General features: G+C 39.7%; 1 protein-coding gene across 1 annotated transcript; it reads right to left on the bottom strand.

The window, feature by feature from the left end:
- Nucleotides 1–3410: 3410 nt before the first annotated feature.
- LOC109996413 (uncharacterized) lies at nucleotides 3411–15430 on the bottom strand. Its single transcript, XM_065949956.1, has 19 exons — nucleotides 15298–15430; nucleotides 14777–14850; nucleotides 14227–14318; nucleotides 13421–13645; nucleotides 13266–13337; nucleotides 12244–12334; nucleotides 12028–12148; nucleotides 9807–10047; nucleotides 9543–9696; nucleotides 8754–8838; nucleotides 8321–8383; nucleotides 8021–8223; nucleotides 6528–6662; nucleotides 6026–6207; nucleotides 5717–5865; nucleotides 5395–5631; nucleotides 5141–5303; nucleotides 4585–4668; nucleotides 3411–4338 (listed from the first exon to the last, which is right to left on the bottom strand). Exons 1-18 carry the CDS (start codon nucleotides 15423–15425, stop codon nucleotides 4585–4587), a joined length of 2499 nt encoding a protein of 832 aa, XP_065806028.1. The 5' UTR covers nucleotides 15426–15430; the 3' UTR covers nucleotides 3411–4338.
- Nucleotides 15431–16164: the final 734 nt, after the last annotated feature.

Raw genomic sequence — 16164 nt, forward strand, 5'->3', positions numbered from 1 at the left:
TTTTTATAATGCAGAGAGATAGCACTGGACTTCATGGTGATCCCTCTGATCTGTTCATCCTCCCTGCTGTCCAGATACCTTAACTGACACATCAACACATCACTTAAATGCACAAATCATGAAAAACTACAAAAAATTTAACAACACAACTGTCAAAAACATCTAGTCTGATACCATTGCTTGCTACTAAGCAATCAGCCAGCGTAGTTTTACCTGTAAAGATGCAGATGGGGCCAAATGATTTCCTGGTTTCATTTAAAACAGTCTACTGACTATATGAGAAACACTGAGTCAGCAATGTCTGATTCAACAACTGATGCTGCATCTGATGATATGGTCATTTATAGTTCAAGCTATTCATAGGAATATATAATGTGTTGTATATGTGTTGAATTTAAACATACAAAATCACGATCCATAAATAAAGACCAGAATCAGAATAGTTTTTTATTGCCAAGTACATTTACACATACAAGGAATTTGTCTTGGTGCTAAAAACAGTTAACAAAGGAAATAAAGCAAAATAGCAAGAATGTTTTTATGCGTCATATTAAAGCTCACTGGACTTTTAATACTGCACCATTTATACATTTTGTTTATATATTTCTTACACTCTTATTTATATATATATATATATATATGTATATATATATTTGTAATTACTTCTTATATTTTATTTAAGTTCTTTTTTTTGCTTTATTTCCTTTTTGTACCAATACATCTAGACAGATTCCTTGTGCGTGTAAATGTACTTGGCAATAAAAAACGATTCTGATTGTGGTCTTTATTTGAGTTATAGATACACAGTAGGACTATTAAACAAAGCAATATGACGGCCACCAGGGGCTCGCTGCTGCTGTCTGCGTATTAAAGAGCCCATATTCTGCCCTTTTTGGGGTTCGTATATTTAATCTATGTACCTACTTTTGTATGTTCACAATAGATAAAGTCATAAAAAAGTGTCTGTTTTCATGAACTGCTCCTCCTTGCTCCCTCTCCGTTCTGAGTGTCAGCTACACTCTGTTGAGCCCACACTGTTAGACCCCACGTGGGCCAAGTCTGCTCTGATTGGTCTGCTGATCCGCTCTGTCGTTATTGGTCAGTTGCTCAGCACACGTCTCGGAAATTTCAACATGAGCTGCTGGGCCACAACGAGCCAATGAGCTTAGATCAGTGATCTCACACTGACAATGACGTCACACTGACACATTTTTATCGAGGGGGGCTCGAACCGAGCGTTACATGCGGCTAATGCTACAGCTAACAGGAGGACGTAGGAGAAGCCGCATTTCCGCGGACTTTGAATTTTTGCACATAGATGTGTCTAAACATGCACAGGACACTTGGAAAACACACTAAAGAGCAGATAAAACCAGAAAAAGAAGAATATGGGACCTTTAACTCAACATGATCAACATGTGCAAGAATGCAAAGGTTTGTGGTGTTTGCTGGGCTTTTTTGCAGTGCAATAATCTTATCCATGCTGGTGTGTCCCATAGTGATCGAAGTGCAATAAGAAACACATTGTATAGTGATCAGCTTTGAACTGCATGTCACGTTACGGTGTCGTGACGCAGTAGTGGCAGTCTGTCAAAACACAACTTTATCTCACTGTACGTAAGCTAGGTTTGGCAGCGCAGTGAAGTGGGACGATGATATTCAGGACGTCATAAAAAAAACAATAAGCCTTTAATCCAAGTTAGCGAACCAGACCACTTGGATACGTGTGAAGCGACTCTTACAATACACAATCCCAGGAAGACAGCCGTCTGCCGAGTTAATCAACACGGCAGGGGAGGTCTTTGATGTGATCTGGACTATCTCAAACGGACTTAATAGCTTTTAGACCCGTTGAACGAACTGCCTTCACCAACATAATCCATTTCTGATATAGAAGAATTTCAGTTCAATCCCTGAATCGGATATATGTATCCATGACATCAAGACTAACACTTTCATGCAAGCGCTGTACCGACCTGAGGTTCAGGACACAGGTATTACAATAGTTGATATGTTATTTTGTCCAAGTTATAAACTTAGTATTTCAAGATATGAATTTATACTCTTCATACTATATTAATGTGTTTTTGAATGTTGAATGGTATCATGCTGGTTTCGTCTAACTGTCTTCAGGTTGGACGTAATGTCTATTTCATTGCATAATTGTTTGAAATGTTTACTGCCGGAAATAATCCTACATACGAATATTGACATGGTGATGTTCATATGATCAAAGTTCTTATTTATGCTCTTAATAATTAAAGAACTCAGAGTGGATTAAATTAAAAGCGAAACATCGGAGGCGGGCTAGATATTAGGCCCCGCCCCCTCATAAAGTCATCCTCAGAATAAAGTAGCTCGTCTCTCAGGAGCGCACATTTTTTTTCTTCTTCTTCTTCTTCTTCTTCTTCTTCTTCTTCTTTCGCTTCTTTTCTTTTAAATTTTCCTCGTAACTTCTTCTAAAATCTCTTAGACGTTTCTTGTTAACTCTTTTGTTTCTCGAAACCACGTTCAGTTGAACACTACGCATAAGTAAGGAAGCGTTCTGATGATGAGATTGGGTTGTTGAGTCAAGCTTGTGGTATCCGAATCAAAGCCTCAGAGTCAGCTTTCACCAAATTTATTAAGTTACCTTTTTATTTTTATTTCTCAAAATCCCACTTCGTTAAATTCCCCAAACAATATAGTTAATCTCCAAACTTGACATAAGGATCTCACCATGGCAACTTAAAACAACTCAATATTATTATTCAAGTATATCACTGTCGTAATTATACTGATATTACTTATGCATTTCCTTTAAATTCTTCTGTTCATCATTTTTCTTTATTAAACTTTTATATAAACTTTCAATACTTTGTCTGTGTAACTTTTACTTTTTCTGGTTTTTACTGCTTGAGAATTCATCCCAGTGATATGAGACCGATTTATAGATTCATTAATTACTACAAGTAATATTAGTTTCCTTACTTAACAAGGCTGGTGCCCCGAGTTATATATATATAAATAATAAAAGAATGTTTGTTAGCATTTTCTGAAAAAGCATGTTCTTCATCATTTGTGCCTACACATGGGCTGAGGAAGTTCTAACTTTGTTCACAGTAAGAATAAATTCAAGTAAAAACATATTTATGAATCTCAGAGTTGTACTGAAACGTTTGTACAAACTGTGTAAGAACAGATTTATGTGTATGCACTGTTAATGAATGAGGCCCAATGTCATTTAATGTTTTCTAATCTGCTTGGGTATAGAGAAGCAGCGTATAGATCAACACGTTTCAACAAATTGTCCTTTAACGTTTGATAATAACGGTAGAGCAGTGATAAAGGCTTCCAGTGTGCTGACTTTGCTGTTTTCTCATAAGCTGTAATGATGTCACCTTAATATAAAAATGATGAAATACACACAATTTTTATTTTCCCACACCCTTTTTTTATTTTTTTTTTAAATCTTTTGTATGCTTACAATGGAAAGAAAAGAAAGATAGAAACACCACAAATTTAAGTCAGTATCATAAGGCATTAGTTTTGACAGAGTTGGAATATAATTCAACGATTTATGACGATGCACAGATTTGGTCACTATTTCCCATTTTAGATGGTTTTTCTCTTCATTAACAATGTTCCTCTGAACAGACATCATGTTAAAGAAATAATGTGTGACTTTTTGATCCAGTAGATGTCGTCCTTGAGCACCAGTATGAAACCAAAACAAACTGCTTTTTGGCCACACCTCCTCCATACTGAAGCCTCCGCTCTCCTCCAGAGACACACCTCAAACACCAATCCATTCTGGTTAACACGAAGGCGTTATCAAATAGGAACGCATCATAATGAAGCACTAAGCGCAAGCAGCAGTCAAAATTGTCCTTGTCTCGAGCTGCATTGTTGTGTTAGCATGCTAATGTTGGCACTCTTTAGTTAGCTCTTACCTTCACATGTAAATTGACACAGAATGACTCTAGTTCTTGACTAAAACAGCTTTTATACACAAGGGGAGGAGCTGGCTGTCCCGTCCATGTAAACACGGCTCTGACAACAACACAGCCAGCAGGACTCGAGCTTCTCCCTCATTGTAGACAGTCATGACTCAGAGACACATTTAACCAGGAGAGACTTGAGTTCTGCTGTATTTATGAGTAAAATGTTGCACATTCTTTCTTTAAGTGATAAATTCAGTATACAGTAAAATCAAAAGAAAGATTCTTGTGAGAACTGAGCTCATTGATCCCCAGCGTAGGATTTTGACCCACACTCTCGATGGAGACCGAATCACAGTCAGGACTCAGTGCGAAAGTCGTGAGCCTTTGAGTCTGTCCAAGTCGCAGTGAAAACAACCTGAGAAGACAAGGAAGAAGACAAACTGTGTTTGATTAAATTTTCCTCTAACTGAAACCATGTTTGACTCGTAGACTCTCTTCACTTTGTTGTTTGGTTTGACACACAGACCTGATCAGAAAATCTCCACCGTTGTTCATCAGAACAGTTGACTTTATAATTCAAACACTAATTTCAGACCCAACTCTTAATCTTACCCCCTTGGGTTAGGGTTAGGGGTCAGTAAATAGCAAAGTTGTGTCTTACCTAACTGGTCCACGCCATGGTGATCAAGGCTGGGGCTCCTAGGTACATATTCCTGGCAGATCTGCGACGTTTTGACGTACATACCTGGAAGTTTAAGACACCGAATTAGAAACATTGATTCTTTCATTTCACCTTTTGTGTCAGGGTTGTTCTGTCAGACCGTCTATATGTTCAATACTGAGAAAGTGAGCAGACCTGTCTTATGAAATAGATGTGCAAAGGATTTTTTTAGATTCCTACAAGTGAAATGCCATTAAGAGCTTCCGGGTGAAGAAAAAATTTGGTGACTGCTGCACAAAGTTCTCCACGGTGATGCAGTACATATTAAGCAGTTAACAGAGCTCTTTGGTGTGATAGAGGCTCAGCACCAGTCTAATAACTGTTTACTGCTTTTCTCATCTTAACAAGAAGGGGAGACTGGAACTACCCTGGAGCTTGTACATGGTTACAGTGTGATGACAGGAAAGGTCGTACAGTTTATCTAACTATTTTCCGGGGACAATCAGCTGGTTTCATGAGTGTGTGTGTGTGTTATGTGTGTAGAGGAGATTAGTACCGGGGCACAGCTCTTGTCCTTTTTGCCACATAGGTTGACTTTGCAATGCAGGAAGACGTCAGCAGCGCTCTTGGCGAACTGGAACATGTTGAAGGAGAAGACGCTGGACGTTCCTTCACCGTTTCCCTCTACTTTCACTGACTTGTCTTTGGGGTTTGCACAGCTGCTCACAAACAGACACATTTATTAAAGAAATGTTGTTCTGATTCATTTTGAAACGCAGCAGACAACCTCCACCTCCGCATGTGACTCACCCTGCTTTGATGAGGTTGTATTTCGGTAACTTATCAGATTCTTTGTTTTTGTTTGCCCAGCAGGAGTCAATCACCACTGCAACCAAATTACTATCCAGTCCTGCAGTCTTCAGCTCCACCCAAATCTTCTGGTTCAATGTAACCAATGTTGCAGTTTGTTGGAGGCCAGCATCGCTGTAGGCCTTCATGGTCAGACTGTACTGCCAAATTCCAGATTTAATCTCTGATACCACAGAGCTGCAAAGCACAAACACACACAACTGTTTATACTCAGAAACATCTAATCAAGTATTCTAATCCAACAGTATCAGCCACCTCTCACCTGCTCTGGATCTTGAAAGACAGAGTCTTGATTGGTGGCTGAGCATAGCTGCAAGAAAAGTTAAGTGCTATTTCGTCCTGACGGATAATCGGGTCGTTGCTTTCTGACGAAGTAATGGTGTTCGTGTAGATAACCTGTGTATCGCTATCCTGCAGGGTCACAGGGAATTAGATGTTAGGTTGATAATGGCTGACTAGAAAAAGCTCAAAAGATCACTTAACCAAAATAAGAAGCAAAAGGTCAACACTAAAGCCAACCCCACAGGAAGACCCCAAACTAGAGAGAGAACCTCTGCTGAAGTGAACCCACCATGACCTCTGTCTTGCACATTTCAGTGTTGTTGAAACTGAAGGTCAACACGCCGTCTTGCAATTCACCAATGCATTTTGGGTCTTTGAGGTGTAAGGTTGTGTAGTCGAAGCCTCTTTCCATCAGGAGACAGTTTATTAAAGAAGCTGAAGCAGAGTTCCTATAGCAGGTGGTGGCATTCCCTGTGAATTCAGCAGCACAGACATGTTACACTGATCAAGTTCCACAGGAGAAACTCCAAATACATTTGAAACACAACAAGTCCACATTTCCTGTCTTTCTTCAAATCAGAGCTTCTGCTGGAGTAAACATACAGGTTGAGACCAAATACCAGATGATAAGCAGCAGAAGACACAAAGGTCATCATCTCTGATTTCAAGAAGTCAGGTCTGTTCCTCGGAAAACATCAGAGTGCCTGTGTGTGACATGACTTGTAACACACGATCCTTCAGCCTCTGAGGATCAATACCCTGCACAAGTCAAACCTTCACTGCTGTCTTACCGAAAGTTTTATTTTGTCTGTACGGGGCTGCGAAAGCAGACTGACATAAGCAACCCAAGCCGTTAGCCTCCGTCTCACCACAGAACTCGTGAGAAGCACAGAACTTGTCCTGACAGAGGGCCTCATGGGTGGTGGCTGAGAGAGAAACAGAACAAAAGACATGTAAGGGATAACAACAGACTTTTGTGATTAAGTGAAATGCAAAATTGGAGGTCTTCTTGAAAACTGTTCATCAGGTGGACTCCATCAGGTGGAATACTACCCAGCACCTATCTCGTGCAGTCATTAGGAGGAAGAGGTTTTGAGAGAGCTACTGGACGTGAGGCAAATGGTGCAAATCAAACCGCTTTGAAAAGTTTAAATTCTCTTCCATCAAAGTGAAAACTGTGCACTATTTGTTTAACTCACAAATACAAGAGACCAAAGCATTTTGCCTGTTTGTCTTTCTCTAAACTTAAAATAAACCCCCCCCAAAAAGTTTGGAAACATTATTTTGGTCACTTATTTCGCCCCTTTAATAATACTAATTAGTGTTGTATGTTATATCGTTGGAAAGCCTGATTAGTCACCTTTACAACGAGGTACAACTTGTAAGGATCGTGCATTCATGAAATGAGCAACACAGCTAAACGTGTGGGTAGCTCTCTAAAAAAAATGTTCCATGATCCTCTGCAATGTTCTTCTGTTGGTATTCACTCCTGTTTTGAGTTTCAATGAAAAATGAATGATGAATAAAGTGTCAAAATGGCCAATATGTGTTGTTTGTTCCTTATTCCTGTGGGAGAGTGCAATCATCCACTCCACCAAGAAACTCAAAACAGGAGTGAACACTAACAGGAAAAGATTGCAGGGGAATTTGGCAAATTGTTTAGCGGCGCTACCCACACGTTTAGCTGTGTGGCACATTCCAAGAACAAGTTATACCTCGTTGTAAAGATGACTAATCAGGCTTTCCAACGAAATAAAATATAACACCAATTAGTATTATTAAAGGGGCCAAATAAATGACCAAAATAACATTTCCAAACTTTTTTTGAGGAGTTTAGTTTTTTGTGTTCTGGTAGGCTCTTGTTGTAGTGCGTCGTCATCCATTCTCATAAATCTTTTCTCTCAGTGCAGCTTTGGTGAGGGCCTGTCATGTTTAAATGATTCCCAGTGCATCAAAACACGCAAAGTAACGTCCAAGTTCTGCCTTTTAAAACCACTAATTCATATCAAACTCATTTTCCCTACTGTTGGAAGTCTGAGGACTTTTTGGTTGAGGTGAGCATTAAAAGCAACCGTCATTAATTAAATACATATCATCTGCTATGCCTCATAGACCGGCCACACAGGCCTCATAGGCCTCCACCTGTCATGGGGCCTCTGACACTGAAAATCTCAAAGGCCCCACACTAGGGAAGCTTCCAAGGAAGAGTTAAAGGGAGACGCCAGACACCCGGTAGAGTAGCATCTTTTGTGAACAAGTAACGGGTAAATAGGTTTGGTCTTACGGCAGTTGGACTTTTGCCCCCAGCCACTCAGTTCAGGGACGCCCATCAGGCTGCACGCTCTGGCATAGGCCTCCAGGTAATGACAGGGCAGATTGTCAACCGAAGGATATGAACACAAAGTTTCTTCACAGACTTTTATGTAACTATCTGGCGCTATGATCGCGTGGCAGCGGGTGAAAGGGTCTTCTCTCAGGACACCACATCTGTTCCAGAGAGGTAAAGAGGCAGAATCAGTGGTGTGTTAAACCTAAACAAAGGAAAGCTGCAGGATAAATGTGACAATCTGAAATCTCTGCTCACCTTTTCTTTGCCTTAGGGCAGTTGAGCGAAGGGTCTGCTTTGTCTGTTTGCACATTCTGACAGCTAGAAGTCGAGAAACAAAGTGAACTCAGGGCTGCTGTGCTGCTCTCACATTTTCATATCAACACACAGACATCAGGATTAAGGTTGTCACTATATCAGAATTTTAGACTTCAATACAATACGAGTAATACTATTCAAAATGTGTTCAGTTTAGACAATGTCTGCGAGTCTGCTTGCATATAATGAGAGTCTCTTCCTCTCCTTTGTTTAAAGCTTTTGTTCTTTCTGATTCTATTGATCATAAAAATAAAGAACATTGTACTGCTTGTAACACGTGGCAATAAAAGTATCAAAGTAATGCAAATTTTTACAACCTTAATCAGGAAAGTGTTAGGATTGTGGGATTTGGAGATCATGGAAGAGTCCTTACCTGCCGTCCGATGCGATCCTCTCATTGTTAATATAATTGATATTACTACAGAGGTTGTTTATCCTTAAATAAGTCTGGTCACCTCCTGGAAAAGGTAGAGGAAAGACTGTTAATCAGATCAGTAAACTACTGTAACCAAAACCTCCATCATCATAAGAATTAAAGCCCCACATTTGTTCCATTAGTCTGCGACACACTCACAGACCATTTTTATTTTATTAAGTTTTCACACCTGTAGATCGTTTGCTCTGGTCTGAATCACGGACCAGTTTGTACCATTGTTGCATAATGACCTCAAGTTTGGTCTGTGTTCACACAGCGACATTTAGAAGAGGACCTTAATGTGTGATGCTCGAGGAAAATGCTCTCTGATTGGACATAATATCTTGTGGTTAAACTCTCTGAAGTCAACAAAGACTAGCTGCCTCCTGATTGGCTGTGGATGCTTCATCGACTCTTTACAGTTTCTTAATGGACAGAGGACTACAAAGAGTGATGTTGGCTCTGTCTGTCTGTCTGTCTGTCTGTCTGTCTGTCTGTCTGTCTGTCTGTCTGTCTGTGTATCAGGGTTAACCTGATAAAATGGTTTAGATAAACTTGTATCTCTGTCTTCTGGGTCCTTCCATGTTCTTAAAGGGTCTTTGAAAGTCAAAAGAGAATATCCAGACTTTTTCACTCCAACCTGTTCAGCTATGAACATCAGTTTATCATCTTAAGCAGTTCAGTTCCTTTGTGTCTTGTTCCCTAAAGAGCTGACTTTAATCTATAATACAAGTTAAGTTTATTTACCATGGAGGTGGATCTGAGCAGTGTAGCCATCAAAGTAGACAGAGGCATTCAAAGTATTTGTTTGAAAGAAGGCGGTGACTCCTTTTTCATTCTTAGAGATTTTCAGGGAGCCGGAGACTTTTGGAGTAGTTAGGTTTAGAACTCGATCTCCTGCCTGCATACAAAGTGAAGAAAAAATAAGTTAACACACTCTAAAACACACTCTGTCTTTTTCTGTGAGTCTGTGAAGATAAAACAACAGAGCCATAGCTGTAGGTTTCTTACCTTGACTCTTCCACCTTGCTCCAGGTAATATGCAGCAGACCCAGGTAGTCTTATGACCACCGTGTCCAAAAAGCTCACATCTGTGCGTCGGCGTGTCCCATAGTTTCCGTCTACTTGGATAAAATTGGGTTTTGAAATCGAAAAAAAATGGTAATCACACCGATCTGTGATGTTGCCAGTCAAGCCATCGGCTGAAATGATGGAGGGTCCGGTGAAAGTGCATATGGCGTCAAATATGCATCTGATGGAAACAAAGAGGGAAAGAAAGAAATTCCTCCAGTGTCCACAAGAGTCTGTCTCCTGCAGTGAGTCAGTCCCCATAGAGCCCCATGTTAAAATGTCTAACTTTACAGCTGCAGTTCCTCCAGTGTCCACTAGAGTCTGTCTCCTGCAGTGAGTCAGTCCCCATAGAGCCCCATGTTAAAATGTCTAACTTTACAGCTGCAGTTCCTCCAGTGTCCACTAGGGTGTGTGTGTGTGTGTGTGTGTGTGCCAACCATATGTGTAGGTGAAAGCTAGTTTATCTAAGCTTACTATCAATCTAACTAACCAGCTAAAGTATAAGGATTGTACACCAACTGTTTTAATGCTAATAACTTTTGCAACCCTCTGAATCTGAAGCATTATCACAGTGGCACATACAAGAGTAAACATCTACACTGCACATTGATGGCAGCAGGTAAAAGTTAGTTTGAAATTAGCTCGAAGCTAACAGGCACAATCTGGCGTTAGAGCCAGACGGTTCTACAGACTGACCACCAGTGGCGGACTTAACCATTAGGCATAGGCAGGAAATTAACTTGGGTCTGCAGGAGCCCCATAAAATGCCCTAAAAAAATCATGTTCAAAAATTCTTCTATTATTATTTTTTTTTACTTTGTGGAAAATAATAACAAAACCCAAAATGTCATCAGAAGACAACAGCACTGTAAAACAGACAACACACACGATACAACAACACTGTAAAACAGACAACACACACGATACAACAACACTGTAAAACAGACAACACACGATACAACAACACTGTAAAACAGACAACACACGATACAACGACACTGTAAAACAGACAAACATGACACAACAACACTGTAAAACAGACAACACTGTAAAACAGACAACACACATGACACAACAACACTGTAAAACAGACAACACTGTAAAAAAGACAACACACATGATACAACAACACTGTAAAACAGACAACACACAATACAACAACACTGTAAAACAGACAACACACATGATACAACAACACTGTAAAACAGACACCACACATGACACAACAACACTGTAAAACAGACAACACACGACACAACAACACTGTAAAACAGACAACACACATGACACAACAACATTGTAAAACAGACAAACATGATACAACAACACTATAAAACAGACAACACACATGACACAACAACACTGTAAAACAGACAACACACGACACAACAACACTGTAAAACAGACAACACACGACAAAACAACACTGTAAAACAGACAACACACATGACACAACAACACTTTAAAACAGACAAACATGACACAACACTATAAAACAGACAACACACATGACACAACAACACTGTAAAACCGACAACACACGACACAACACTGTAAAACAGACAACACTCATGACACAACAACACTGTAAAACAGACAAACATGACACAACAACACTATAAAACAGACAACACACATGACACAACAACACTGTAAAACAGCGAACACACATGACACAACAACCCTGTAAAACAGACAAACATGACACAACAACACTATAAGACAGACAACACACATGACACAACAACACTGTAAAACCGACAACACACGACACAACAACACAGTAAAACAGACAAACATGACACAACAACACTATAAAACAGACAACACACATGACACAACAGCACTGTAAAACAGACAAACATGACACAACAACACTGTAAAACAGACAAATATGACACAACAACACTATAAAACAGACAACACACGTGACACAACAGCACTGTAAAACAGACAACACACATGACACAACAACACTGTAAAACAGACAACACTGTAAAACAGACAACACACGTGACACAACAACTCTGTAAAACAGCGAACACACATGATACAACGACACTGTAAAACAGACAAACATGACACAGACAACACTGTGAAACAGACAACACACATGACACACAACTTGTTTGTGTTCTTAATATGAAGCACTCATATTTACTTGTTCTCTTGGCAGGTCTCATATTTTCCACAGTCGTTGGTTGAAATTAATCCAGGATCTCTACAGTGTTCTACTCTGCACTTGTCAGTGATCCTTTGTCCCTTAAACAGCACTGTGTTTTCTAAATGAAAGAGGGGAATGTGTTTAAAAAGTCATAGTCACTAATTTCTTTACAACATTTGAGCAAAAAGAAATCAATGATAAAAAGTTACAAACTTGAGCTTCTGCACGAGCTGGTGTCTTGCGTAGTTACACCCGAGATTGTTTTGGTAACAATTGTTCTGCCGCCTACAAGAAGTTCATACTCCTGGACAGGGACAAACAGAGCATCATTACCATCACAGAGCAGAGACAGGGGGAGGCCGAACTATGAAGCAAAATCAGGGTCAGTCCACTTCTTAGAGTCACTATGATGGCTCTCTATGAACCTGGCATAGCTGCTGCAAAGCTAACATGCCTCTGAGGGAGGTTAACATTCAGACACACATATACATACACACACACACACACACACACACACACACACACACACAGACAAATAAACACACACACACGCAAAGTGCCTCACATACACATTGAGAGCCTCATGACAGGAAAAAGAAATTGAAAAAATCATCAAAACGGACAAAGACAAAGAAGCTTAAATTTGAAGACATCAAAATATCAATCAATACATTTTTCCTGTATTTCTCTATTTATATTTCTCACCTTGTCGCCTCTAGTTTTTTGCCGTCTGCTTGGTGTGTGGGAGCCTTAAGGGCGCATTCACACTGGCAAAGTTGTCCCGTACAGGACTATCCAGGACTAAGCACGGTTACCTCTTGTTCATGACGTCTTAATACTTAATACAACACATGCATGTCTTTATGGTATCATGAAGCGTCCTTAGTTTACAAGACAGGCAGACCCGGGGGACAAAAAAAAGGTGCAATGTCGGTCCGCACATCGGAGAACAAGACAACTCCTTTACTGACTTTGTGGCTTATTCTGAGTCATGCGCTCTGGCTGCTGCACCAGGTGGATAGAAGAAGCACGAGGCGAGGAAAGAACCTCCACATTTTAAAGCGACTGTTTGTGGTTACACAGCGCCGCCATGTTCATGTTATTATTCCAGTTCAAGCATTTTACATTTTTACCTCTAAACATCATGAAAGCTGCTGTCTGAGTGGAGATATAATTCAAAACAAGAACAAAACACTTTTTCATTTAATTATTATATGCACATTTTATATACTCACTAGAGTTCTCAAGTTCATGGGATTGGAGAGCACAATTGAAGGACCATTACCGCTGATAATTAAAACTTCAAACTGGGAAGACAAACAGGAAGTCATTTTCAAGTCAAGTGTTTAAACAGGTCATTCTAATTGTGATGGATCAGAACAACACTCACGTTTTTGGATCCTGATTTGAAAAATAATTTCATGATAAAATTTACTGCATTCACATTGAAACTAGAAGGCAAATAACGTCTGAAATTTGCTGCTAAGTTTTTGTTTATCTCCAGAACAGAAGTTGAAGAATTCGTCGGCACATTTATGAAAAAGCAGTCCTGATTAGTTTTGCTGGAAATATATCCGTCAAAACAGATGGCAGTCCTTGTAGTGTTGAGGCTCACCTGTTGATATGAGAGCGACACAAAACAAAGTCAAACTTGGTCCTTTGTATTTTTCATACAAACAGGCCTCTTAGTTCATGAATGGATGCTGGAGTCCTCCATAAACTGACCAAACAACATTCTCAAAAGATGCATTCATGTCTATTAAACACTGACACAAGCTCTGACACAAGGAGGAGGCGGAGCCTTATGATCAGTGAGCGTGAGAGAGACCCCCGGCTCTGCTTTGAGTGGTTTATTTAATGCTCCTTTTATTTAACTGTTGCTAGTAAACTGAGCGATCAGTGTTGCTTCATGTGCACTACAAACAAACGTGTGCTTAAACCGGTGACGGTATTGATACCGGTTTACCTCCCACCCCTACTATGATGTAATGGATTTGTACCAAATGAGCTGTTTAACGATGGAGGTTTATCTCGTCATGTATATTATGTATTACAGTAGACAGGATTGTTTTTTAGCACAGATATATTTTAGTGAGTGTTATCGAGTGTTTCATAGAAAATGAATTTACATGAATAATCCCAGCTGAGGGAAAAAAAGACAGATATTCTTAAACATCAGACTTCAGTCTTACTCACGTAAATGGAGGATTTTTGTTTTCCAAAGTAGTAGAAAGGCTTCGAAGTTGTAACCTTAAATTGGTCTGTATTGTATGAGATTGCATCTACAACTGAAAACAGCAGAGAAACATTCGAGGTGTTAATGAGACAGTAAGGCAGCACATTCAGTCACATCAATCCATCATATTACATCATCAGGTTTTGGCCAAGTCTCGCCAAGTTCTCGTTATGTGTCGTTCAGAGCAGCAGCAAACCATATCCGGGGATTACGCCAACAACTGTGTATCTTTTGCGAGGTTTAGTACAGACCTCCAATGTCCTAACATGATGTGTATGTATTTGAACACGGATCAGCTGAATAGATCTTCTATCACAACTGAACATTTTAGAATGAACGAACGAAGACAAAAAGTGTCAAAAAAACAATCAAGACCCAAAAGTAAAGCATGAAGCGTTTTTGAATGTAAAAAAGCCTTCAGATGTGAATAAAGATGATTTCAGATTTTGATTGGACTGGATAACGTTGTCTTCCGTGCAGATGTAAAAATGCTGCCGTGTGTTTGCCTACCTGCCAGCCCGGCGAGAAGCGACAGGAAGACCAGGAGCCGGATCATGTTGGACGAGGTCCGTTGGCTTACAAGGCTGCAAAACACCAAGTTGGACGTCTTTTTAATGGATACAAAGTCATGTACAAACTTCAACAACTTCAAGTCATTTCACAGCACGTTTCCATGACATTTCCACAGTTACCTTTCAATCTAAAAAAAACAGGGATTCAAAGTGCTTACAGGTAAATCACCACAACATGGGATGTTGAAAAAAAACCTTCAAAGAACAAAATAAGGAGAAAAGAAACGGCTCAGTAGTTGGGATAGGTAAGAGAAAATAAAGAAAGGAACAAGAAATAATGTTAAAATAAGTATGAATAATAGGATAATTCAATCATCATGCAGAACTATACAACTTAGAAAATAAAGATCTCCCTCGGAGGTAAATGTTTGACAAATTTGAAATTCAGCAAGGACTCAAATGGTTATAATATTAATCATAGGTAGTGTTAAGACATTTATAGTTTCACACATCATATACCTGTAAATGTTCTGCTGTTTGTCTGCAGAGAAGAAGAGACAGCTGAGGAGTGAACAGGTGGTCTTGCCGTCTGGGTGGAGGAGATGAAGGTGAGTCTGCTGCTCTCTCTGCTCTCTTTTTATCTGCATCCTCACTGCTGCTCACACCCCTGGGGGCAAGAAGAGGTGCAGACAAAGACATTCTGTGGTGGATTATTAAAAAAGTGTGTCTCAATAACGTCAAGAGCAGTGATGTAACTGTGTCCCTGAAGGCAAGACTGCAGTCAGTGACTTCAGGGCATTTAGGGGGTAAAAACCAAACCCAGAAAACAAATGAGAATATTTGAATATCTTTTGTGTCTAAAAAGGGCTGTTAAACAATTCAAATGATTAATCACGGTTAATCGCTTTTTTAATTTCATATTTGAAATTCCATTATTTCTCATTAAAAATAAATATTGTCGGGGCACGGGTGGCGCAGTGGTTAGTGCGCGTGCCCCATGTATGGAGGCTGTAGTCCTCTAAGCGGGCGGCCCAGGTTTGAATCCCACCTGTGGCTCCTCTCCCGCATGTCATTTCCCACTCTCTCTCTCTCCCTGATTTCTGACTCTATCCACTGTCCTGTCAATTCAATAAAGGCACAAAAGGCACAAAAATAAATCTTAAAAAAAAAAAAAAAATGTCAGGCTTTTATTGTGTCTTAAGCTTAGAGTAATTTAATACCTCCAGTCTTTGAACTTTTTTTTACTGTAAATACCAACAGTTATGATTTTCCCACAGCAGAGGAATGCAACAGAACAAGCAGTAATTAGTTAGGAATTATTTTTCTGCTTTAAATAACTTCCATACTGTATTTGAACATATGGTTAGCATGCTTATTCAGCTTTTA

This window comes from Labrus bergylta, chromosome 21 (genome assembly GCF_963930695.1).
Source record: "Labrus bergylta chromosome 21, fLabBer1.1, whole genome shotgun sequence".
Taxonomy (NCBI): Eukaryota; Metazoa; Chordata; class Actinopteri; order Labriformes; family Labridae; genus Labrus; species Labrus bergylta.

Coding starts and splice junctions, on each gene's coding strand:
- LOC109996413 (XM_065949956.1), bottom strand. CDS start 15,425: ATGCAGATAAAAAGAGAGCAGAGAGAGCAGCAGACTCACCTTCATCTC. Junction 10,048..12,027: donor GAGACCTGCCAAGAGAACAA/GTAAATATGAGT, acceptor TGTTTCCATCAG/ATGCATATTTGACGCCATAT. Junction 5,632..5,716: donor TCTTTCAAGATCCAGAGCAG/GTGAGAGGTGGC, acceptor TGTGCTTTGCAG/CTCTGTGGTATCAGAGATTA.